Genomic DNA, 27,724 nt, shown 5'->3' on the forward strand with positions numbered 1-27,724 from the left:
CGCTGGTCTCAAAATGTATTTGTGTGCGCACAAGCACACACCTAAAGGGAACGTTGTTTGCAGCTGCTTCTGAAGTCCCTACCTGGCCCTGGCCACAGCCGCAAAAAGAAAAAGGTACATGTGGGGGAGCTTGAGGGTGGTTATGGCTCTGGCGGGGGGGCAAGAGGCTGCTTTGCAGCAGTGGCAGCAGTGTTTGATTTGTAACAGGAGGCAGACAGCATTGTTGCACGAAAATATATGAAAGTTCAACCAGTGCATGTTGAAGCAAATACTTTTAATAAATGAGGTTTTACACATAACTGACTCCTGAGAAATTGGAGCTACCACAACTGCACCTCAATTCATAAATGACCACTATGGTCTCAAAGAAGATCATTTACACCCCAAAGAATAAATAGCATTTTATTGTACAGTAACGCAGACTATATGAAGATTGCCTTCCCAGCAAACTGTGATGAGGGTCAGGCTATAAAATGGTATCCTATTTCTCAGTAATAAAATATATTCCAAGTTCAAAGTCATTGCATTATTGTTTTAGAAATATGATATATTGACCAGTGACTAAATATCTGTCACTTTTAGGGCCATGACAGACAGGATGTTTTGTCACCCGTAGGAAATCTTGTCTCCCATGGGCCGCAAAGCGGACTGAAAATACCTGCCTGCCCACATTCATTGGAATTGTAGCATGTAAAACAATTTACATACAGAGATCCCAAGTAATCACGCAAAAATGAGAAAGAAGACATTTCTGTGTGTTTTCCTTGTCTGTGGGTAATAAGTGCAGGGCCCTTTTAATAGCTAGGCAAGCTGCAGTTAGGCAAGGAGTTGACCTGAACTTTATAGATTACCAAAGGTGATGAACGACATTCAGCATGTATGTAGTAAATAAGAATGTGGAGTGATGAGGGATGCTGTAGTTCTGCAACATCTGGTGAAAATGATTGCCTGTACTTTTTTAAATAACAATAGTTAAAATTTAGCCCCATGTAACCCAGTACAGTTGAACACAAGAGATCTCTCTAGTCCATTTAGATTTGGCCCTTCTATTGACTTAATTCAGTATCACAAACAGTGTCTTCGACCACAGTGTCAAGTCCAGAGTTCTTCTGGGCTCCGTCTACCTCTGGATCAATTCCTTTGAACCTTAGCAGTCGCTTAATATTTCTGAATCCTTTGATTAACTTACAGCGTAATTCACTGCTTCTCCACGCATAAATCATGGGATTCACCATGGAGTTGACCAAGCAAAGAGTACTGCAGAAGGCAAATGTGGTCTTAATAGATTTGTTTAGAGAGAATCGCAAGCTGTGCATCATAAGAATGAGAGCAGGTGACCAGCAAATAACAAGGACGAGTAAAACCAAAACTAATGTTTTTGCAAGCATGATGTCCAACCTTAGCCGAACCTGACCTCGTACAGGCTGCACGTTTTGTTGCTCCATATAAACAGCATGCTTGTGTGCTTTCCAAAGGATGTGTGCATAGGAAAAGATTATTAAAGTGAGAAGAACGACCACAAGAATAATCCAGCTTGCCAAATAAGTGTTGCTGATTAGGGGGAAAAGTTCAGAACAGGAAGTTCCAAGTTGACAACAATTCACACCCATAAGAGGTAAGTATGCAATGAACATTGTTATTAGCCACATACCAGCAAAGGCCAGCAATGCCCTTTTTCTGGTCACTTTTGCTTTATACATATATGGTTTGTGAATAGAAACATATCTGTCAAAAGCCATGAGGAGTAAACTTCCAAGGGAGGCTGTGAATGACGCAGTGACTCCACCAAGTTTGAACAAGAAGACGCCATGTGTACCTACTCCATGGAAGACGTGGAAATCCACAAAGCTGTATGAGAAGACCATACTCGCAAGGAGGTCAGCTACAGCCAAACTCATAAGGAAAATATAAGAGGGTTTTCTCCTGAGATGGGAAGACGTCAATATCATCCAGAGAATGACAGTGTTTTCCAGAATGCACAAAGCTCCCGCTCCTATACAGAGCACCGCAATGAAGATTTTTTGAGAGGTGCTGTTCAGAATCAGGTAGCACTGTACATCTATAACCTGGGTGCCACATGTAGCATTTTCACTGGAGCCCTGGCCACATTTATTCATTGTCGCTAAAAAGATTCAGTACACCTCCCAGCTCTTCCAATTACAGCTCTGTGGAAAAAGAAAGCAAAAAATGATTCCAAACTAAACTGTGTAGTTCATTATCATAGTTCCTTGCACAGTTGTAGTAGTATTGTTAAAAAAACACATTACTAAATAGTTTTTTTGTGTTTGCATGGGATCTATTATACAGAATGCTTAGGAGCTGAGGCATTGTGGATATGGGGCTTTTCCGTATTTGGATAACGATGTCTTATAATTATTTTTGCTACCAATATAGATTCATGCAGCTTAGTTACCATCAAGCACAAGGCAATTTATTATGTCAGAAAAAAAATTAATTACAAATAGAATTTTTTTTTACTTAAATTGAACTCTGTGGGCGACAGCCTTCCTGTAATTCTGAGTTTGATCTGATCTGGGTTTTTGGATAAAAGACACCTCCATAACTGTATTTCAGGAATGTCCTGCCTGTGTCCCACAGACTAATTTTAATTACAACTCCCAGCATCCTCTAACAATTGGCTCGGACTGGCAATCTGTGAGTTCTGGCAAATGCCAGAGAGGCTGCTATAAAATGCCATAGAAAGTCAATATTAAGTGGGCTGGTTGGGCCTCTGTGTGGGCTGATTGGACCTTTTTGTACCTGAAATGCCAGGACCTATTTTAATTCTCAGTCCGGACCTGAACAGAATATTTTGTCCGCAAGATACTAGTGAACTTCTGTTTATAGTGCAGTGTATTTAAACACTGCAGGCTGATTTAATCATAAAAGTGACCTAGCTAAAGCTGAACAAATTCCTAAATTCTGTGTCTATAAGGTTACCACCTTTTCAAAATAGCTTTAGCAGCAGGGTGGGGGGGGCATTGAGAGGTAATGATGTAAACCAGGTCTTAACTGGGGTTCAAAATATGCTGACATTTCAATAACACAGAGGACCAAGCAGCCCCCTACCAGCCAACTACATTTTGAAAATGTACACAACCTATCTATTTACACAGCTTTTATTTTTACACTGAACTGTTCCTTTGAGGGTGTTACAACTTAACCTGGCAACTACATTGCAGGTAAATTTCTAATATAAAAGAGCAAAAACTTCCAGTGCTCAAATTCAGCCTGTGTAAATCCTCTTTGATATTTTTTATAAGAATTGAGGTGGTAACATCACATTTTGGCCAAATTATGTGTAAGCTTACGTGCCATATCAAGGCCCCTCATTTAATGTCCTACACAGCCTATTGTGTACTAAATATGAAGGTGCATTTAAAACCCATTAAACCATTAGCAACAATGTACATTATGGGGCACATTTACTTAGCTCGAGTGAAGGATTAGAATAAAAAATACTTCGAATTTCAAAGTATTTTTTTGGCTACTTCGACCATCGAATTGGCTACTTCGACCATCGAATTGGCTACTTCGACTACGACTCCGACTACGAATCGAACGATTCGAACTAAAAATCATTAGACTATTTGACCATTCGATAGTCGAAGTACTGTCTCTTTAAAAAAAACTTCGACCACCTACTTCGCCACCTAAAACCTACCGAGCATCAATGTTAGCCTAAGGGGAAGGGACTGAAGGAAAATCGTTCAATCGATGGATTAAAATCCTTCGAATCGTTCGATTCAAAGGATTTAATCGTTCGATCACCGATTATTCCTTCAATTGTTCGATCGAACAAATTGCGCTAAATCCTTGGTCTTCGATATTCGAAGTCGAAGGATTTAACTTTGAGGGTCGAATATCGAGGGTTAATTAACCCTCGATATTCGACCAATAGTAAATGTGCCCCTACGTGTGATTATGTGCTAGTTATAGAACTGGTCCAACCTTGGCAAGTGTTTTATCAGCTTGGGGAGAGGAGGATAAATGCTTTCCAGGTGGCATCCCTATATAACTGTTCTAAGCGCAAACACATATTTATTACTTACTACTCAGGGAAACCCTTTTCCCACAAGTCTTTAGTATTTTATGGAGTCCCCCTTGCTCTACCCAATCGCTAAGTTCTTCCCCAAAATAAATATTTCTCCGGGGGTGTCCTCTACTAAGTCTATATAACACCACTCTGTTGCGGCCACCATTTCTCTTTCTCCTACATAATAACGATGACCACAGTAATTATTTCTCCACCTGAGTTGCTACTGCTTGCTTCTGCTCAATGAGTATAAAGCTTGCTCCCTGTCATCATTAATGTGCATGCACCTCCTCATACTGGCTACTACGCCAATTAAGGAGGTTAACAATTGAGGAAGTTCTAGAGAACTGCAGAACTTACTGGAGGGAGGTATGTCTGTCCAATGAGTTATTATATATATTAGCCTTTCCTTGTTCTTTACACTGACTAAACATCTACTAAGAATCATAGCAGAGCAAAAGTTATATTACACTTTACCAAATGGCCTTGGAATTGTTCTTTCATAGATTATGCAATATTGAAAAAGTCTGGAAAAGACCTAGGGGCAAATTCACTAAGCGCCGAAGCGCCTAACGCTAGCGTGAATTCGCTAGCGTTGGGCATTTTCGTTACTTCGCAAATACGGACGCTGGCGTAACTTCGCTAGTGTTACTTCGCACCCTTACGCCTGGCGAATTTGCGCAATGGACGTAACTACGCAAATTCTCTAATGTGCGCATTGTTCTGAACGCTACCTTTTACGCTAGACTTCCTTCGCCACCTCAGACCAGGCGAAGCGCAATAGAGTAGATAAGGATTGCTTCAAAAAAAGTTACAATTTTTTCTAAGTCCCAAAAAACGCTGGCGTTTTTTCTTTATTATGGGTGATAGGCTGAAAACGATCAAAATTTTTTTTGGGGCTCCACTCCTTCCCCCCTACATTTCCTAACTCATGGCAACTTAACTATACAGTGGGCACATCTGTAGGGCAAAATAAAAAATATTTGATGTTTTGAAGGTTTCCCAGGCTTATGTAGTGCTACTACATATTCCTCCATTGAAATTTGAATTTGGCGCCGTATGCAAATTAACCATCGCTATCATAACTTCACTTTGCTTGGCGAATCAACGCTAGCGCAACTTCCAACCTTACGCTACCCCTAAGCGCAGCTTTGGATTTTAGTGAATTTGCGGAGCTCTGGCGAAAATACGCCTGGCGAAGTGCGCCGAAGCGCGGCAAAGCGGACGCCAGCGCAACTACGATTCTTAGTGAATGTCCCACCTAGCCACTAACTTGTTCTGCACCTTAGCTCATTATTGTTACTGTTGATTTTCTCTGTACTTTATATGCATCCTGTATAAAGCTATTGATAAATAAAAAACAAATTGAGCTGAATATTTTGACGTTAGTTAATAAACAAAACCATCTTAGAGAAGTCCTTCTGCATATTTGATCACGTAAAAAGCAGGCCATCAAAAAAGCACTTATAAAGTACAATGTGTCCACTCAATCATTACTCAGCTGTCAACATATCTGAAAAAATGTTGGACTTCACCTACCATCCCATGAAAATTTGGCACAAGTCCCAGACATTTGTATGAACAACATACACTGTATAGTACATAAAATAAATTCCCTAAATACATAAGGACAATTACTGTACTTGTTGAGATGCTATTCAATAGCTGTAATAACCTTTGTCATGTGGAATGCTGGAATAGTGACACCACACCCTCCAAATCACAAATTGCAAATATGTATGCTAACTTTCTGTATTTGAATTAAGCCACGACGTTGGTGGAGAAGAAAAATTTCGTGCAACAGTTTTCGCAAGTTGCAATTTATTTATTGTCAACGCTATTTACACACACAAACAGAGTTCGCACTCACACAAACACCCATCTCATTTGCGAGCCATTTGAGAACAATTATTATTCACAGCACAAACTTTATAATTGACCCCCAGTACTACTCTCACCCCATGAAAAGTTGGCCTAGCATTCCATATCTTTGGAAGTAATATATAAAGCTGAATATTTAGTCTCAGACTGTCTCAGGTGGAGTAAAATCACATCCACGTCATCTTAGAATAAGAACAAGTGGAGGAGTAGATGAAGAAATGTTACCTTATTTATAATAATAATTGAAAAAATTTGGTGCGGAAAAAGACTCTATGAAGTTTCGATAACATTGTAAAACAGTTTTATGATTTTTTTTAAAATTTGCTGCCCTAAAACGCAGATTTTTTTTGTATGAAACCCAGCGCAGATCATGATATCTTCTAGTTGTAAAGGGGACATCTGCCATTGACTTCTACATGACCTTGACAGGTTGAGATGGAGTACTTTTTTATTCCGACTTAGCAGCCTCAGGATGTTTCTTTTTGTGAAAAAAAATAGTATTTTCCCCTTGACCAGAAAAAAACTGACTTTAGTACATAACCCCCTAGGTCTATAGCTTTTAGATGATAGAGAAGGAAAGATAAAGGAATCATTCCCCAACCCTTCCCAATGGTAGATGAAATGAATAGGCTATGGATTTTGTTTTTAGTTTACGTCATTAGCAAGTGTGTCTGACCAGTCATATTTCCCAGTCACGCTAATGTTTCTGTAGGAAAGCCACTAGAATTAAATTGAGAAATCACTGTTGATTGCAACCATGGCAAGCACTTTATGGACCATACATATTTTTTTCTATAAACCATATGCTAATAGCTTCCCATTGACAGCGTTCGAAAGATATCAGCAGTGCGTATTCCAATGGAAAAAGTACTATAGCTGAACTGCCCTGAGTGCCTTTGTATTTAGGGAACAATTCATTATGCTGTCGCTACTCCAAAAAAAAGGGAAATGTATTATTCCAGCAAAATAGTTGTTGTTCATGACAAGAGCATTTAGGGGGGAGATGAGCACACCCAGGGTCATGAATGACCACAAAATTGATGGAACAGTATTTTCAGTTAAGTACCACCAACTCCATGAAAATAAGGTGGAAATTATCTTCCCTGGTAACTGTTTATGAAATTATTAGTGGGGGACATGGGGCCCCAGACCACAGGATCTGCTGCACATAAGTCTCCTTTCTGTGGGCACTTTCAAATATTAAAATTTGTGAGCCTGCCCGACTCAGCACGCACCTGGTAGAGGATGGGGTTGGCGTGCACGGCCACTGCTGGTTACACCACTCATTTAAGGGTAACATTAGTTTAGAAAAGGAATGTCCTCCTCATTTTATAATGAAAGCAAAACAATCGAATGATCATCCTTAAAAGTAAAATATAGTGACCTAAAGTCTCGCCATTCATTTCTTAAATTGATTTTAGTTTATTATTTGATTTATCATTAAAGACCTCTTAGCCAAAGAAATAATGAGCTTTTGGTGTGTCCCATATTTTTTCTGTACATAAAAAAATAGCAGAACTGGCACATTGGAAATACTCGACCCCCCCATTACTGATCACTGGAGTCAACAAATAAGGAGAGGTTGGGTGTGTTGTGAATATTCCGAACCATATCTTTTTAGACCCAGATAGATCTCCTATATGCTACAGTTATGCATTTGAATCCTATGTGGGTTGCCCTGGAATTTTCCAGGATCCTAATGCTTTTAAGGGAGGACTTCAGTCCAATAGTGGATGATCTCTGTGACCCCCTACTGTGGTGCCACGGATTTTAACGCAACAAAATGAAACACATTCATTAGTTAGTAAGGTTGCCCTTACAGCCACCAGGCAGATATGGTAAAGCCCATTTAACTGCTCCTCTAGCTAAGGATGTCACACTATGCAATATTTCTCAAGTAATTCTCCTAGCCTCCTCAGACAGTGAAAAGATGACCCTTTTTGGACACATTTAATCCTGTCACTTCTAGAGTGAAAGGAAATGCATTGCAAACAGCTGCATCCAATTCACGTGACTACATAGTGGCCGAAAGTGTCATCTATACAAGTATTTACCTCTATAACTGCTTTTTCATATTCTATTAAAGGAAAAAAGGGTGCCCTGAATCACCAAAAAAGACTGGTAAAAATGTGATTACCCACTTATAGAAACCCTTCACTTACTGTTCTCATTTTATACATGGGACAGGAGTGGTGTGCTGACCAATCTAAAAGTAAACACAATTGTTATTTCTAATGACCAACACTGGTGATAATAAAGTAGAGAACAGGGAGTTTTTTTCATTCAAAACTTCATGAATTTGCCAATAGCTATTTTTCAGGTATGTTATTTTAAGAGCATGGATGAAGTAAGAGCAGTGTGAAATAACCACATTGGCATTCTCTTGCAGAAAGACATAGGGGCAAATTTACTAAAGTGCGACCTACTCTAGGGCTACTTGACACCCTTACGCCAGACGAAGTTGCGCTATGGCGAAGGGACGTAACTACGCTAATTCTCTAACTTGCGCATTTTGCTGAACGTTACCTCTTGCGCTAGACTTGCCTTCGCCAGCTCAGACCAGACGAAGTGCAATAGAGTAGAAAGGGCATGCTTCAAAAAAAGTTGAAAAATGCTGGCGTCTTTTACTTTTTTAAGGGTGATAGGCTGAAAAAGATCTAAAATTTTTTTGGGGGTACCCTCCTTCCCCCCTACATTTCCTAACATATGGCAACTCAACAATTCAGTGAGCACATGTGTAGGGCAATAGAACACCTCTATTTTATCTTTTAAAGGTTTCCTGGGCTTGTGTAGTGTAATGTAGTTGCTGCAGCATATACGGCCATTTAACTTTAACTGCACACCGTATGCAAATTAGGCATCGCTAGCGTAACTTACCATTCGCCTCCCTGAGCACAACTTCGCATTTTAGTGAATTTGCGTAGCGCTGGCAAAACTACGCCTGGCAAAGTGTGGCGAAGCTGTCGCTGGCGCAACTTAGGATCTTAGTGAATTTGCCTTATAAGCTCAAGGCATGAACGCTGTCTGTTAATATATGTACTTCTGTAGAAGGAAGATTGTCTCAAACTGCATCGTTAATTCTTCATGCTAGAACATTATTTGGTTTCCTGCAATTTACTTTTGGCAGATGGCAGTACCTATTTTTCCAGCATTCCAATAAACATCAATATAAACTTTCAAAATAACCCCTACCCCCTCCTTTAGAGATCAAACCATACCTTATTCTCCAGAACTGATGTCTCTGCTCATATTGCTAGATGTCATATAATCCACTAAGGATGGTTTTTTTGTTACATCTCTTCTCCTCCTTTTTGTATTTCTATGAATTGTGTACTGTTGGCAGACAGGGTCTGAATGGAAGGCGAGGAACTTGCTTGCTGCGTTCTAGTCTTACTCAAGAGGAAGTAGGCGGGTTTTACAGGTTGGCACTAGCAATAATTCAGATTGGACCATGATATGATAACCTCCATAGGTGGTATTATGTTATTAGCGCATGGCTGTGCATTACATCACTTTCTCTATGTGATGTCAAGGGCAGCAAAAATAGCCTACTGACCCCTCACCACAGCTCCACCGCCGGATTTACGTAGGCAGTCTCTGGTGGGCGGAGAGGATTTTTATAAATAAAAATTATCAATTATATAAGGACCACCCCCCTAAAGCTGCTGCCCGAGGCACAGGCTCTTGGGTGCCTTTATATAAATACAACTCTGTATATATAATAATATGTGTTATTAATAATGGAAGATGTAACGTACAGGGCTTCCTTGTACCTCTGTGCGTGGTTTATTCACATTAATAAGCGCAATGATCATGTTTGTGCTAGGTGAAAGCAAACAGGCACAACAACAACATTTTTATTATACTATACAGGTATAGGATGTGTTATCCAGAATGGAACCTGGGGTTTCCAAGATAAGGGATAGTTTGGATCTCAATACCTTAAGCATGGTAAAAAACATTTAAACATGAAAATAAACCCAAATGGATTGTTTTGCCACTAATATGGATTCATGAAACTTAGTTAGGATCAAGTACAAGGTACTGTTTTATTATTACGGGGGGAAAGGAAATTATTAAAAAAAAGACAATTTTACATTCTAATTAGAATCATTTGTTTTACATAGAGTTTATAGGAGATGGCCGTCTAGCAATTCAGAGTTTTCTGGATAATTGGCTTAAGGGAGCCTTTTCATCAATTGCATTAGTCCCTGCCCTAGCAGAGCTTACACTCTAGGGTCTGTATCATATTTGCACATTCTAGGGCCAATGTTATCAGGAACCAGTTAACCTGCCTGTGTATTTTTTGAGTATGGGACTAAACCAGAGTATTTGAAAGAAACCAATATAAGCATGGGCAGAAACGTTAAGAATGTGTTTTACTGCACCTGTTTAGATGTGGCCTTATATGTTTTCTGTTCTCCTCAAACATGACCCAGCATTTCCAAGAAAACAAATAAGTATGTGTACTGTGTAAGAATGTCATCATTTGCGTCTAAACATTGTTACAGTCAGGGCTTTCTTTCTCATCCAAAGCAACAGTTCTATTATCATACGTCCCAAAAAGATTTTATGTTGTGAATTGTAATGTTAATGTCCTACATTGCTTGGTTTATCTTTGGTACCTGGCCAGCTCTCTGCTATCTGCATATAAAGAAAACAAATCCAAGATGTCAGTGTGTTCCATTGTGGAATGCACAGCCATCTTTTACTCACATGTAGGACTTTATTCTTTTTCTGCATTGACTTTACTGGCATGCCAGGAATTAATGGAGAGCTCATTGCCATTTTGCACTGATTTTACTTGCTTGTCTGCAGGCCCAGACTGGCAATCTGTAGGTTCTGGCAGAAGGGCCATAGACAGTCACTATTTATTGAGATAATGGGGAGCTGTTTGGGCCTTTGTGTACCTAAAATGCCAGGGCCCATTTTGATTCTCAGTGCAGAACTACATGTCTGGGATTGTGAGTGTTCACTGGCCATTTCTAAAAAAGATCTTGCTGGCATGTCTGAGGTTAATATGCTGATTACCCATTTTCTGTAGTAATTATAAAGGTACATCTGGGGGTTAATTCCCATTTTATCTATTGATTATACTGGCACATTTATGGTTAATATGCTGAATGTCCATTTTATTTAGTGATTACTCTGGCATGTCTGGGTTTAATTAGTCCTTTATCCATTTTATACGGGTATGTCTAGGGTTTATATGTTTTATACATTTTTTTTGTTACTGTTTTAGCTAGACTCTGGTTAATATGCTGATCATCCATTTTATTTAGTGTTTATTCTGTCAAGACTGAGTTTGTTTATACTGTACAGTAAAGTCTATTTTTTACATTTGTAACAAAATTATTTAGCAGCATGACTAAGAGAACGAATTAGAAAGAAGCAACTCCAAAGAAGTTTTGATATATGAATAATTTTATAAATAACGCTAGTTTTATCAAGCAATTTTGTGATGGCACTATTCCTTTACAAAATCAAAATGTATAGACATAAAAAAGGAAGTTTCAGCGACCAGTATTATGTAACTGTGTGGTGTATATTATGCAAAATCATTGAGAAATGGCTAGCATTCTTGGCACATTATGCTTTGAAAGGAGATTAAGGGGCATATTTATTATGCTGTGTAAAATGAAATTCCCTAAAAAACTGTATAAAATAAATGGTGAGTTTATCAAGGCATGTTTCATTTTATGCCTTGTGAATGCCATATTTGACGTTGTTTTTTTACACTACTTACTGCGGAATTCACTTTAAGAAAAAACGTTTCATTTACCCCTTTTTTTTATACTTTGTACTTCATTTTCAGTTTTAGTAAAGTTGTCGCCCCAACTGTCAGTGCTCAGAAACAGATCATTTGCAAAATTGGGGACCTCTCAAGCCATTATTTTTGTACGTTCATTGAGATTTATTTTTAAACAAAAAAAAATATGAAAAATCTAAATTGAAAGCTATAGAAGTCAGTGGAATGTGTATATTTGGTGATCATACATTTATGCCATGTTTTTATTTTATATGAAACTGAATGGAAAGTTTGAACTGAGACTTTCAGTGTGACTTGGCGTTATTAAAATATTTACTTAAATTAAATTTAAATAAAAGAAGAATCAGGAAGAGGATCGATCTGTGGTCTTCGCTGGAAGGACCCTGGGCCGGTGCAATTTTCTCCTGATAGGAGCACTGGCCCGGGGTGTCAGGTAAGTAAAAGTAATCACTTGGGGGTGCCTAGCTTTTGCCACCCCAAGTGTAAAATGGTATTCCTTCTCCTTTAACTCCTGTCTTTGTAGCAGCAGAACACAGGATTCTGTGGAGTAAGCAATCGAGGCAAGCAATTTCTAGGTTGCGTTAGCAGATCATGTAAAGGATTAGGGGCACTTCTAAAAAATCCAGCTAGTAAAAATCCAGCTAGTATGGATGCATTTAGTATCATCAACACTCCTTTCAGTATATATGTGCTAGCAAGTGGGGCCTCTGTATGTCCAGTTACAAACACAGGAGTTCAAACTAAAGGAGGTTCAAACTAGGTCAAAAGTTTGTTCTAAACCCTAATTTATTCCTATTTTTGATCTGTAACTGGGTTAATGAATGTTAGCAAGATTGAAGGTTTAACCCAGAGCACAGTCCGCCATATATATGCAGATTTGGAACAAGAGTTCCAAACAGCTTACCTCTGCTGTGGTAGTGAGCAAATTGCCACTTTAGAGGCTCATGTGTAAGGCGTCTCTCCCAGACTGTTGGTGCGCAGACGCGCACTTCCGGGTTCCCGGTCCCTGTGATGCTGGTGTTTGACGGCTTTGATGCCGAGCGTCATGACATCACTAAGAAGCACTGTAAAATCTATTTTTTTTAGTTACTCTATTAGCACCACTTTGGTTAATATGCTAATTATCCATTTTGTTCTAATTATACTCTCAGACTGAGGTTGTTAAATGTTTAGACTATACAGGATCTTAGCTGAAGTCTATTTTTATCCTTGGGTCCTTATTGTGCTGCCGGGAGCTGATAGAGGGGCAGTTGTATTTAATGGGGGTTAGTCCTGTTAAAGTTTGTTGTAGAACAACAGAAACTATGTTGGTACTCTAGAAAGTGAAAGAGAGGGGGGATATATGGTACCAGTTTGCAGCAGGATTAATCAAAACGCCTATAATGATGATCAGCTATTGAAGCTGTAAGTATATAGATGACAGGGACTGTAGCATGATAGTGAAAGGTAGGAGCACAACTAAGGGTTAAATACCCCTATATAAATTCAATATGTGAGTCTATCTCTGAAAATGTACTGGGCATTATAAACCAATTATAAGGTTTGGCTTAGATATCCAGTTTCTTTTACTGGTGAATACTAGTTGCTACCTACTATTGGTCTCTATGGGCGACTGTTATACAATATTATAATTATACCATATATAATTATTTTTTTTCCTTTATTGCCTTATAATTGTGCTGCCTGTGTTATCTTGTGATACTATTTTTCAAGCACCTGGGAGATAGCAATTTTCCTTATGACTCATCAGCCCCTTGATAAAATGCTGCATGTACAGTGGCATAGAAAAACAAAGTATTATAACCAAGCATATTTCCTTCTAGATGTCTAGATCTAAAATATATTAAATATAATATGCCACCAATGGTGTTTATCACTATAGTCAGATGAAACCGAAACCGATTTTCATCAGCCAGATTTTATCACACCCTAGGCACAATAAAATCTATATGATAATTTCCTGTTTTGGTTAAACATATTTAGTTATGCAGTGATTGTTTTGCTTTGTTTTGTTTTTTTTAAAACAATATAGAGAGCAATTTACAATCTCATCACAGCTGGAAAATCCATTTTCTATGTATTGTGGTGCTTACAATGCCCCATATATACATCTGCTGCAACTGTTTCCTAGACTGTATAAACATAGTTAGTATAGTGCTATGGTAATATAATTTTCATGCAATTTACAGTTCTGATGGTAATTATACTTGGTTATCTTCAGACTATGATGTATCTGGTAATGTGTTAGCAAGTTTTGGGTTCTATAAACCGGTATAAAAACAAGTAATACAGCATCTTCCACCTAGACCAGTGTTGTACAATATATTACTTGCAGTGGGATGATTATTTCACATACAGCATATTCAAGATAGAGAAATAATTAAAATAATATTGTAGTACAGTGAAGTCTTTGGAGCCTTCGAGCCAAATCCTTTGGAGGACCATATTCAACCCGCAGGCCTCCAGCTGGACAGTCCTGACCTAGACCAACTATAATGGGGCCCCTAAATTTGAACAACAATTGAACAATTGAAAACAGCATGGAATGAGTTATTGCAAATTACATTCCCCATGCTATCCCAGCCCTGCCCCACTGCTGTGCTCCCTTTTGACATTTTAAAGGAGCGGGTAGGTTAGTTTTGGGGGTGCAAATTATTGACAGCAGGTGGCAGACTCCAGGGTACTGCAGATGCCTAGGTGAGGTAGATTATTTCAGGTTAACTCCAGAAAATATACGTGTGAGTTGACTCTGTTTCATTGTTTCACAATTCTGTCCCAGTGGGTATGCAGAATTGGATGTAAATAAGATCTAGATTCAGATGTTTTGGGAAGGGCAGTTCTGATAGTTACATAGTTACATAGTTAAATCGGGTTGAAAAAAGACAAAGTCCATCAAGTTGAACCCCTCCATATGAAAACCCAGCATCCATACACACACCCCTCCATACTTTCACATAAATTATATATACCCATATCTATACTAACTATAGAGTTTAGTATCACAATAGCCTTTGATATTATGTCTATCCAAAAAATCATCCAAGCCACTCTTAAAGGGGAAATGAAACCTAGGTGGCACAAAAACCCTACCCCCCACCCTCCCTCCCCCCCTGGCCTACCCGTCCCGCTGGGCAAATGCTCCTAACTTGTTACTTAACCTTCTGCGCAGGTCCAGTCCAGGGAGTTCACAGACGACATCTTCTTCCACGCGATCTTCCTGCTTTGAACGGCGTTTTGGCGCATGCGCAGTAGGAGCATTTCGCCGGTACGGATCTACTGCGCATGCGCCAAAAGTCACAAAGCAGGAAGAAGATCGCGTGGAAGAAGATGTCGCCTGTGAACTCCCTGGACTGGACCTGCGCAGAAGGGTAAGTAACAAGTTAGGGGCATTTGCCCAGTGGGATGGGTAGGCCAGGGGGGAGGAGGGAAATTGGGCAACACACGGGAGGGGAGGAGGGTTTTTGCGCCACCTAGGTTTCCTTCCCCTTTAAAGGCATTAACTGAATCAGCCATCACAACATCACCCGGCAGTGCATTCTACAACCTCACTGTCCTGACTGTGAAGAACCACCTACGTTGCTTCAAATGAAAGTTCTTTTCTTCTAGTCTAAAGGGGTGGCTTCTGGTGCAGTGATCCACTTTATGGGTAAAAAGGTCCCCTGCTATTTGTCTATAATGTCCTCTAATGTACTTATAAAGTGTAATCATGTCCCCTCGCAAGTGCCTTTTTTCCAGAGAAAACAACCCCAACCTTGACAGTCTACCCTCCAAAACTGCACTGCATACTCCAGGTGAGGCCTTACCAGGGACCTATAAAGAGGCATAATTATGTTTTCATCCCTTGAGTTAATGCCCTTTTTTATGCAAGACAGAATTTTATTTGCTTTAGTAGCCACAGAATGACACTGTCCAGAATTAGACAACGTGTTATCTACAAAAACCCCTAGATGCTTCTCATTTGAGGAAACTCCCAACACACTGCCATTTAGTGTATAACTTGCATTTATATTATTTTTGCCAAAGTGCATAACCTTGCATTTATCAACATTGAACCTTATTTTCCAGTTTGCTGCCCAGTTTCCCAACTTAGACAAATCACTCTGCAAAGTGGCAGCATCCTGCATGGAACCTATAGTTCTGCACAATTTTGTATCATCTGCAAAAATAGAAACGGTACTTTCAATGCCCACCTCCAGGTCATTAATAAACAAGTTGAAAAGCAAAGGACCTAGTACAGAGCCCTGTGGTACTCCACTAACAACACTGGTCCAATTAGAAAATGTTCCATTTACCACCACTCTTTGTAGTCTATCTTTTAGCCAGTTCTCTATCCAGGTACAAATACTATGTTCCAGGCCAACATTCCTTAATTTAACCAGTAACCTTTTGTGTGGCACTGTATCAAATGCTTTAGCAAAGTGTAAATCCTAGAATTGAAGTCCCTCCTTACCTTCTCATAAAAAGAAATTAAGTTAGTCTGGCACACACTCATAGTATTATGATTTGCTATGAAGTCCAGTATCTTATCCTTTATTAACCCTTTGAAAAGCTCTCCTACCACTGACGTCAAACTAACTGGCCTATAGTTTTTAGGATGAGAATGGGATCCTTTTTTGAATAGAGGCACCATATTAGCAATTCGCCAGTCTCGCTGCACTATGTCAGACCTCAATGAATTCTGAAAAATTAAGTAAAGAAGTTTGCCAATCACAGAGCTAAGATGATGATAGGCTTAGGGAACAAATGGACATATAGGCAGAGGAGACTTGTAAATTACATAATCTTAGTCACAGGCTTGGTCTTGGGTTCTTAAAGTAGTTAATGTAATGTAACTCATTTACATTATAATCTGTTATGCAGCCTTCACGGGCTAATTGATACACGTCCATGTTCATCTGACTTATTGTGTAACGTGTATTACTATCAAAGTTAGCTAAAATTATGTTGATATATTAAATAAATTAGCCTGCAGCCTTTTTCAGCCAATTTTGGTGCTGTGTGTAATTAGTGTAAGAGGGGAACTATTAGGTACTGTTAATGCAATCTCCCCAATTCATGAAGCTGATTACAGCCAATTGTTTTTGGGACTATTTTCCTATTTGCTTTGTAAGCCAATTAGTTACTTGTAGAAGTTCATCCATCATCAATCCAGACAAATGTTCACCCTTTGATGAGGAAGCTGTACTTTAGGGCAGTGCTGTCCAACTTCTATGGTACCGAGGGCCGGAATTTTTCTAATCTACATGGTGCATGGCCAATAACGGAAGCCAGTGTTAGCCACTCCCTGTTTTTAGACCACACCCACGTTAAACCACACCCATGTTACCGCAAAACCATGTCCATATTAATAGCACACCAAAAAAACCAAATGGTTGGTGCTCACTGCAGGGATCAGGGCCGGAACTAGGGGTAGGCAGAGTAGGCGGCTATCTAGGGCGCCATTATGGAGGGGCGCACTTTTAAGGGGATTTTTTTTTAAGTTTTTTCATTTTTTTTTTCAAGTGTTTATGTAATAATTTGTTTCAGTAATCATGGTCACCCTGTTGTGTGGAATCCATCTCCTTCTCCCTCTTGCCGGCAAGTAATAGCTCCTTCTGTGCGGTGCAGTGCGACGTGCGTAGACGCGTCAATGATGTCACTGATGTGTTGGGTGACAGAGAGAGGCAAAGAGCTGGCGGCCTGCTTGGTGTGGCTCTCGCTGCTCTCAGCCTTGCACAGTTGCACTGAACTGAAGACTTTCTTTCTATTACTGTAAAGTGTGAAGCTTCCTGCTGGCACAGCCAGGTACAGATTTGGGGCCCATATGTTTGCTGTTGCTGCTGGGCGCTGGCGCTGGCACAGGTACATAAATACTTGGGGACAATATGATGTGATCAGATTTATTTTTGGCTGCTGCTGGCACAGGTAAAGATTGGGGGCAATATGATGGCTGCAGGAGGGCTGTATGATGGATGGCTGTTGAGCTTGCTTGCATAGGTACGGGTGGGGTGTATTATGGATGGCTGCTGGGCTTACTGGTACAGGTATAGGGAGCAGTAATATAAATGAAAAAGTGTTGTACATTTTCTTGCTCTCTTTATTTAAAAACCATCATGGTAAGGAGGGAAATGGTAATGCAGGACAGGGGGGCACTGATTGAAGCTCTTGCCTAGGGTGCCAAACTACCTTGTGCCTGCCCTGGCAAGGATGTCACTCATATGGGAAAAAAAGCTAAGTCATATAAGACATACCTATAAATCCATATGCCTCCTCCTCCCCTGTGTATAATACAGTACCACAGCATATGATTAAACACCTTAGGGGCCACTAACAATAATTTTCAATTGCTAACAAACCCCCAGAACAAATACCTAAGTATTACACACACAGGGAGCATATGGAAGACAGAACAGAGCAGGAGACAGGAATCAGGACCAGTCTAATATGTACTACATACAGTGACACAGTGCTGGTGCCCCATTAGCATTTTGAATAAGGTGTGAACAGGTGAACAATGTGGCAGTTTCAGTCTGGGTCTCAGGTGTGAACAGTACAGGCCTTTAGGATGTGAACAATAGAGGTGTCACAAGTGTGAACAATGCAGAGGGATCACAAGTGTGAACAATACAGGGGATTAGTCTGAATTTGAGGTTTAAATAATGCAGGGGCCAGTGAATCTCTGTAGTGATACCTTTTAAATCTTACATATGGTAAGCAGACACTGCAGGCAGACTTTGATGTGGAGGGCCATATAAGGGGGGGGGGTCCAATTGGACAGCCCTGCTTTAGGGGATTGTGTATCAATAGACTGTTTAGCCTGCAGGTTAATTAATCAGATAACAGGCAAATTGGCTTGTGCATGGTTAGTTTTACAGTGTCAGACTGGGGGTCTGGGGCTCACTGGGGTTGGCCCAGAAAGGGCCCCTGCATCCCACAGCCCCCCACACCCTCCCTGCCCCTCCTGGCCCAGCAATAAGCCCCCTCCACCAGCCCCCCACCCCTCTACACGCATCATGACATACTAGCCAATACTTTGAGCTGCATTTGTATATTTATATTCTGTGCCCTGTGCCACCCTGAGGCAGGGTTTGTGATGTCATCCATGTTCACCATCCTGTGTTTACCTTTCCAGTACCAGAGGGGGGTACATCACTAGTGCACAGTGCAATTTCACATTCAGTACTAGAAAAATCTAACTGAAACATTATCTCTTTAAATTGCCAGAAGAAGCAAGGATCTTGTTATATTTAGTGCAACACGACTTTGACCATGCTCCTTTTAAAGGGCATGTAAAGTCTAAAATAGAATAAGGCTTGAAATGCTGTATTTTGTATACTAAATATAAACATGAACTTACTGCACCACAAGCCTAATCAAACAAATAATTTATTCTTTCAAAGTTGGCTACAGGGGGTCACTCACCATCTTGTAACTTTGTTAAACATCTTTGCAAGACTAAGACTGTGTACATGCTCAGTGTGGTCTGGGCTGCTTAGGGATCGTCATAAACAAAGCTGCTTGAGTTCTGCATGGGTGGTAAGTAAGGTGGGGGGTTGCCCCCTGCTGTTCATAAGTATGATTGTTTCCCTGCTCAGCAGTTAGGGACCGTCTGACTATTCCTATACACAGCAGTAAATGAAGGGAGAATTTCACTGCATACAGTCAGATTTCTATAAAACGGCACACATTTTTTAATTAAAGTATACTGGAGATAGGTTTCTTTTTCATTAAAGAAAGTAAAAATGGGATTTTATTATTTTGCCTTTACATGCCCTTTAAGTAAATGAGGCCTTTTGTATTTTACTTAATGGACGGTTAATAGGGTTGCTACTCCATAGCGGGTACTTTACTGACCTCTTGGGTAAAATGTGTGCTTGATGAACCTAACAATAAAAATCCACAGGCCAATATGTTGAGTCAGCAGTCTAATTATGAGGGTTTAAAATCTAGTTGGTCAGTCACTCTTTGTGAGAGAGGTGCATGAGACACACTAAGGGGCAAATTTACTAATGAGCGAAGCGGCTAACACTAGCGCAATTTCGCCAGTGTGACGTAATTTCATTACTTTGCTGATTTACTAATGGGTGCTGGAGTAAAATCGCTAGCAAAGTCCCAAAAAAACGCTAGCGTCTTTTACTTTTTTAAGGGTGATAGTATGAAAAATAGCATATTTTTTTGGGGGTACCCTCCTTCCCCCCTACATTTCCTAACATATGGCAACTCAACGATACAGTGGGCACATGTGTAGGGCACAAGAACACCTTTATTTTATTTTTTAAAGGTTTCCTGGGCTTGTGTAGTGTAATGTAGTTGCTGCAGCATATACGCCCATTATATTTTAACTTCGCGCCGTATGCAAATTAGGCATCACTAGCGTAACTTTGCTTTGCCTGACGAAGTAACGGTAGCGCAACTTCACTACCGTTCGCCTCCCTGAGCGTAGCTTCGCATTTTAGTGAATTTGCGTAGCGCTGGCGAAACTACGCCTGGCGAAGTGCAACTTCGGATCTTAGTGAATTTGCCCCTAAGAGCTTTGCGAGTGTATACTCTGCTTAAGGGTGATGACACAAAGGACATATTGTTTCCCAAGCCAAATCTCCTCCATAATATGGAAAACAAAAAATATAGGCCTGTAGTTGTTTTCTCAGAGAGGTGGCAACCCAAACTGCTATTCTCTGGTAAATATGTGATAAATAAGCTTTTTGAAAATGTCAGGTTCATGCTTTATTCTTACAACCACTGCTTTTCCTAATTCATTCCTATGGCTCTCACTTCTGATGCCATTACAATTTTCAACCTACATACTCTAATGCAGCTCACGGTTCACAGAACAGCCTACTACCTCTTCAGGCCTCTAACATGTATTGCGAAAAGAACCATTTGCAAACCAAAGTGCCCTCTGCTGTTCATTGTATAGTTGGTGCTTTGTATATCTGTCCCTACACATTGCATGTTTTCTATTAGTTTTCTATTTGTTCAAAAATCATAAAAAGTATATATTGTTTGCTCTGCACTAATAAAGCATTTTTGCGATATATATTAATTACCAAAGTTATTTTTATATTAATTACCAAAATATCGTATTTTTTTAAAAAAATACTGAATTGCCAAAAATATAGGGTTCAGGCGATACTCTTGGTTAACTCAATACTAGCTATTTGAGTATCTCCTGAACCTTATATTGTCAGTAATTAATATATATTGCAAATATGTGTCTTTAATGCAGAGAATGCTATATATAAATTTTATCACAAATCACTTTAAAAATGAAATGGCAAATAAAATTAATAAAAAGTAATATCATTTCTTTATACTCAGTTGGATGTCAATTTACATAATAGATATATTTCCACATAGTACAATAGGATACAGGGCCTAGAATCCCACCATGCTAAAAACATCACAGATCATTTACTAACTATATTCAATCATAGAGATTGCTGCCACCTGCTGACTGAACTGCCCATTACACCAATGTTAAAATAAAAAAAATATACTTTACCCTCTTGCAAGCAGATCTCAGTAAGCAATTCCACAACTGCAAAACATTGCAAAAACATTGTCTGGTTCAGCATAAAATTATATAGAATTATATTTGCAACATTTTTAAATTACTATTTACCTTAGAGGTCATATACGGTGAAGGAGAGGGTTTACTGATCCGGTTATAATAATAAGTTACTATATTAGCAAACTGTTTTCACAAGTCGGTAGGGTTGCCACCTGGCCGGTTTTTTAGTGGCCTGGCCGGTAAAAATGATGGTTGATCCCAATGTTATTAATAGGGAAAAAAAGATAAATATATACGAAGGCCGGTATTTTTTTCCAGAAAAGGTGGCAACCCTGCAAGTCGGTGCCATTTCTAACCTTATTCTGTGATTGCATGTAACTTGGTGTACTATGGAAATGATATCTTATGTAGTAATGGCTGAATTAACCCTTTGGGGCACACACCACTGTTACAGAGAATGGGAGATTTGTAGTTAGACACTAAAGGGCCCATGTAAAAAAGGCACTAAGTTTGCCCAGGAGCAGTAACCCATAGCAACCAATAAGATGCTTGCTTTTAAACAGGTTGCTATAGGATTCCTCCCTCCTCTCTCCTCTCTTCCCCTCTAGCACTTCCCCCTCCCTCTGTCACTCCCTCCTGTGCCTCCCTCCTGTGCCCTTCCCCTTCATAACATGCCTTGTTATGCGGCGTGTGTGTTCTTGCGCACAGTTGCGCGCACGCGCTTCAGAGCACTTGCCTGCGCAAACAGTTCTGAGCGCACGCACATGAGCGGGGGTATCTTGCCAGGTGCTTAGGGTGCTCTGTCAGCATGGCCCGGCCCTGACATAAGCCCCCAAGGGGCCGATTTCCTAAAGAGAGAATTGTGGGATTTTAATTAATTTATAATAAAAAGTGTCCACTTCCAGCAATTTAACCAAATCACTCATTAATACATACATGTGAACTTTATATACCCACTGAATTTAAACAACTTAAGCGTAAGCAAGTTAACAACGTTTCTTCACTCCAACTAATTATTGCTGATGAAAGTACGGCAGCGTTCTTTTGCTGAGCCTAAATTACGTATTTTGATGAATACGCGCATTCGTCACGACATAGCGTCTGATGTTGAGAGAAATTTGGTGAAGATTACCAAAGCAAAAATTCAGATGTGAGTAATTTCTGTGATCTGCCCCTAAGGGGGCTTATTTATTAAATCTCAATTTTTCCATTTTATTAAAAATATGAATTCGGCCGAACTCCAACCACGATATGGCTACATTTACTAAAAATTTTGATTAAAAAAATGTGTGCGGGAAAAGTCTTGACAAATTTGTGCAACTTTTTTGAATTGTCACTTGAAAAACTTGACTTTAAAGAATTGTCGCAGAGAAACTAGAATTTTTCGGATTTCAGAACGAAAACCAGTGTCAAATAGCGTTATTCACACTAACTAGCACAGCTTTTCCAGTTCTCAGTAATTGACACTATACAGAACAAATGTTATCACTAATAAAATAGAACTAGGACTCCTTCTTCTGCTGCCTTCCTTCCTAATACCCTTCCTTTCGGATCCAGTGACTATAAATGCCACCAGGTTTCTGGCACAATAAGACATTGTGTTTAGGGCAAAAATAGTGGCAAAATAGTACTAGCTGCATATACACTGGATCCCGAACTGGCAAGGTACTTACAAGGTGTTCCCCCTTTCTTTCTGCTCAAGGGAGCCTCAGCTGCTAAACTAGCTGGCCTGCCTCTATCTCCAGGGCCAGGAACTAGTGGTAGGCAGAAGAGACAGCTGCCTAGGGCACAATGCTAGGGGGGCACTGGGCAGCTACCTCTAAAATTGTCTTCTGCCTACCCCTAGTCTGCACCCCTCAGTCTTACTCCCCTTCCTTCCCTCTGTCACCCACTCTTCCGTTGCTCTCACCGCCCTCCTATCACCCTCTCCTCTGTCACTGTCCCCTCCCTCGTCTCCCCTCCGTCGCTCTCCCCTCCATCGCACTCCTTTTCATTGCTCTCCCCTCCGTTGATCTCAACTCTCTCCCTTCCCTCCACCGGTGTCAACCCCCTCCTCCTCTCCATCACTCACCCCCTCCGTCACCTCTCTCTCCATCACGCTGGTATGGCGTGTGTGGGGGGAGGGGCGGCGGTCAGTCTGGGTTTCCTGGCCTGGTCCTGTCTATCTCTCACCACCTACAGTGAGCCCCATAGATCTGGCATACATACTGGCATAGAGATGGCAATTCGCTAAAGAAAAAGATCAGTGCAAAAGAAGTTTCACGCCTTTTCTCCAGGTGAATTTTCACCCTGGTGAATAATCGTTAATCCGCTAATTTATCAAAGCATGAAGTAAAGTCTAAAATAGAATAAGGCTAGAAATGCTGTATTTTGTATACTAAACATAAACATGAACTTACTGCACCACAAGCCTAATCAAACAAATGATTTATGCTTAAGTTGGTCACAGGGGGTCACCATCTTGTAACTTTGTGAAACATGTTTGCAAGACAAGACTATGCACATGCTCAGTGTGGTCTGGGTTGCTTAGGGATCATCATAAATTATCAAAACAGCACAAGTCAAATAATATCTGCCAGAAGCCGATACAGCAAGACTGATTTATAATCAGAATATGCAGATTGCACTGGGTCCTGTGTTGTCATGTAATCTAATGTGAATTTTATAGTTTTTGTATTGTTTAATACAAACGTTATCCAACTCTGCAACAAAGTGGCTGTAGCAAAATAATCCTCCAAATAGAATCCCAGTTTATCTGTTTAAATCTGGCTCCATGATCTTTGTCCCTGCAGCTGGAGTTGGAAACAGTAAAGGGGATGTAAAGGCAAAAATAAAATCCAATACAAATCTCTACACAGTCGCCGACTGCTCTACAGGGTAAGAAACAAAGCTGCTTGAGTTCTGCATGGCTGGTAAGTAAGGTGGGGGGTTGCCCCCTGGTGTTCATAAGTATGATTGTTTCCCTGCTCAGCAGTTAGGGACTGTCTGACAATTCCTATCCACAGTAGTAAATGAAGGGAGAATTTCACTGCATACAGTCACGTTTCTTATAAAAACAGTACACATTTTTTCATTAAAGTATATTGGAGATAGGTTCCTTTTTCATTAAAGAAAGTAAAAATGGGATTTTATTTTTTTGCCTTTACATGCCCTTTAAGTTATCCTTTTAGCCAAAGTCTATTTCACCGAGTACTGGCTGGTGAATTGATAAGATGAAGCTACATTCTCAACATTATAATGGCAGTGACATCACATCCTGTATTCAAAAAAAGTCATACATTTTTTTTAAAATGAGGGCGTTTTTTCATATAGTAATGTGGAATTGTGTTACAAGTTGTAAATGTTAAATATATGATATTTATACTTTTTTTAACCATTTGAAGCTCATGCCATGTGTTTTAGGGTGGGCTCATGTCTAGGACAATAGAGGATCTCTTTTGTCTTTATTTTGCTTCCTTGGACATTTTTAATAATAAGTGGCCACTTCCAGCAATTTCACCATCTCTAATAAAGACATACATATGACCTTTATGTAGCCACCATATTTAAATTGACATAAGTGTAAGTATGTTAACAAAGTTTTGCTAGGAAGATAGTAATGCTAGAGAAAATTTGCTAAGGATCTTGACGCTGACAAATTTTCACTGTCAAAAGTACGGTGGTGTTCATTTGCCGAGTTGAAGTTTCCCATTTTGATGAATACGTGTAGTCATTACAAAATAATGCGAATTTTACAGAACGTTACCTCTTTCGCCAAAGTTTCCTTCACCACCTTAGACCAGGCAAATTGATAAGATGAAGCTACATCCTCCTCAATATTATGTCAGTGACATCATATCCTGTATGCCGAAAAGTCATAAAAATCCAACAAAAAAAGTGAGATTGCTTTCAAAAGTATTATAGATTTTTGTTTTAACAATCTTTTAACCAATTTGAGGGGCATGCCACATTTGTTTTAGGATGGACTCATGTCCAGGGCATTAGAGGATCTTTTTTATCTTTATTTTGCTTCCTTGGACATGTGTAATAATAAGTGGCCACTTCAAGTATTTGAACCAACATCTCTAATAAAGACGTCTATATGACCTATATGTACCCGCCTTATTCAAATTGACCTAAGCGTAACAGTACTAATGAAGTTTCGCTAGGCAGAAATGAACATTAGCGAAAGTTCACAATGAAATGATCGCACTGATAAATTAACACTAGCGAAACTTCGCCAGTGTTCAGCTACAGAGAAGCAACTTCACATTTTAGTTAATTATCGTAGTGGTAACGTATTTATGCCTGGAGAAGTGGCGCTAAGTGTGGCGGAGCCTTCGCTGGCGAAAATTCTCCCTTTAGTGAATTTGCCCCAGTGTGTTTATGGTGGTAGATGAGGTGACCTGTATAGCCAAAAGACTTGGGTATCAGTCGTCTCATCGATCGTCCTAGACTGAAGATTTATTTGTTTGAAAGTGCCTGAACATTGGCTAGGGTTAATGAAATCGAATGCTCTTTTCTTCGGGAATGGTCGCAGGAAAGATCATTATTACAGCCTCTTTTACATCAAAAACAAGTATATCAGTTCCCCATAAGAAGCGAGTTTCGCTTCATTGAGCGAACTCGCCCTGACAGTCAAGTCCCTGGCCAGGAAAGAACGTTCCTCTAAAGCTATAAATAAATAATAATAGTAAGCATGATTAGCTGGGTCTGTGTGATACAAAAATGAAACCTCCTCCCACATATTTAGTTATGAAAAAAGGGCCTACCTGCAGTTATGGAACCATATATTCTCAGCCTGGTTTTGATACCCATAATGTAAATTAAAGAATTCTAAACATTGGCCAAGATAACTAGGAAGAGAAAGCAGAACTTTTGAGAATAAAGGAGGGAACCCCTGATTTACATACTCAATGGTATACAATGCTCAGAAAGAACTGATTGTGTTTGTTATTATACACCTAAGCTAAGGCTGAATATCAAATAGTGTAAGGTATGGGACATCACCCAAGGCACAACTGCCATTCATAAAACTGAAATTTATGAATGGCATTACTGTGTAATACTCCCATGCCTGGGGGGAAAGTGCATCACCTATTCATTTTAATGTATTGTCATATCAAAAGTGTGATAATGAAGGTACTGCCCAGCACACAGTGTGAGTCCTTTCTAGATTACAGCCAAATCAGATGGCTGCCTGGGGGTTATTCAAGACCCCTTCCTTCCCTGACCATAATAATACCACTGTGATAATGTGTTGTTTTTCTATGGCAGTGTTGACACAATCCCTTTCCCTTCTAGCAACTACTAAAATGATCAGAACATGGATAATGGCTACAAGACGAGCTGTAGCTATCCTTTTTTTAAGGTTAAAGGGGTACTTCATCTTTAAATTAACTTTTAGTATAATGTAGACATTGATATTCTGAGATAGTTTGCAAATGGTCTTCATTTCTTATTTGGTATGGTTTTTCAGTTACAATAGAACCACAATTTTTACATTTCCCAAAGGATATCAGAACAGTGTAAATACCAGGAAGACATAAAATCAGGGGGGAAAAGACATCACTTGTCTGTATGGTACAGTTAAAAAACAGCTTCAATTCCGGGAAAACATAAAAAGTGGGTATGTAAAGTCAGGGTTCTACTGTATTTACTGTACTTTTTTGTTTGACAGCTCTCCAGTTTGGTATTTTAGCAGTCACTAGTATTTTTTTTACCCTAGCAAACAGGCAGTGGTTTGAATGTGAGACTGAAATGTAAATAGGAAAGGGCCTGCATAGAAAGTATTAAAAAGTAACAATAACAATAACATTATAGACTAATAGCATAATCGTTTTTGGGTGCTGGGGTCAGTGACTGGAAAGAGTCGGAAGAAAAAGGCAAATAATTTAAGAACATTCTATACCACTATACCATATTACCTCCCTCTCTGTGCGCCATTGACTTTGCAAGCAGCACATGCATCTTTTATACTGGTCGTGACATCGTTGCACTGGTGCGAAATTCAAATATTTATAGGTGTCTCATCCAGTTTCCCATTGCCCAACGTAGGTCTATTCTTGATCATTCCTGGGTGCTCTTCTTGTCTGGTTTACTGTTCCTTGACCCTTGCCTGCCCTTGACCACTGCTGTATTGCTGCCTGAACTGACCTTTGCCTGTTTTATAACTATGCTTCTGGATCCTGATTCTGTACCGTGCTGACTGATTGGTTATTGACCCGGCCTGTTTCCATGACTACTCTTCTGGTTCTTGATTCTATACTGTGCTAACTGATTGGTTATTGACCCCAACATGTTCCACTTTCGCTTACACTTTCCCTGTTCCTCCTTGTTCACAGTTTCCTGACCAGAACATCACCATGGCTCTTTGTAACCTTTCCCATATCTTTTGTTTGCTTCTGATCCATCTCTTCTGCTTTGAGGATTGTAAGTTTGTGTGGTTTTTGTTTGTTGCACATAGGAATACATAGTCATAGTGTAACTACCCCCTAGTGTTGTTTTTTTCTTGCACCAGTGCAGGCATGTCAAAGTGAAATGTCATGGCAGAACAAACCTCTTTACT

General features: G+C 39.8%; 1 protein-coding gene across 5 annotated transcripts; it reads right to left on the minus strand.

The window, feature by feature from the left end:
- Positions 1–386: 386 nt before the first annotated feature.
- cnr2.S (cannabinoid receptor 2 S homeolog) lies at positions 387–27,724 on the minus strand. 5 transcript variants are annotated; one of them, XM_018241316.2, is made up of 4 exons: positions 27,084–27,706; positions 24,923–25,016; positions 21,169–21,204; positions 387–2,165 (listed from the first exon to the last, which is right to left on the minus strand). In XM_018241316.2, the coding sequence occupies exon 4, from the start codon at positions 2,115–2,117 to the stop codon at positions 1,047–1,049; it is 1,071 nt and encodes a 356-aa protein (XP_018096805.1). In that variant the 5' UTR covers positions 2,118–2,165; positions 21,169–21,204; positions 24,923–25,016; positions 27,084–27,706; the 3' UTR covers positions 387–1,046. The 5 variants fall into 5 exon arrangements, 4 of the variants coding, with proteins under 4 accessions (XP_018096805.1, XP_041439878.1, XP_041439877.1 ...); XR_005965839.1 differs by lacking the exon at positions 387–2,165 and adding an exon at positions 11,821–14,191 and having other exon boundaries at positions 27,084–27,724; XM_041583944.1 differs by lacking the exon at positions 24,923–25,016.

The sequence above is a fragment of the Xenopus laevis genome, chromosome 2S (assembly GCF_017654675.1).
Source record: "Xenopus laevis strain J_2021 chromosome 2S, Xenopus_laevis_v10.1, whole genome shotgun sequence".
Lineage (NCBI taxonomy): Eukaryota > Metazoa > Chordata > Amphibia > Anura > Pipidae > Xenopus > Xenopus laevis.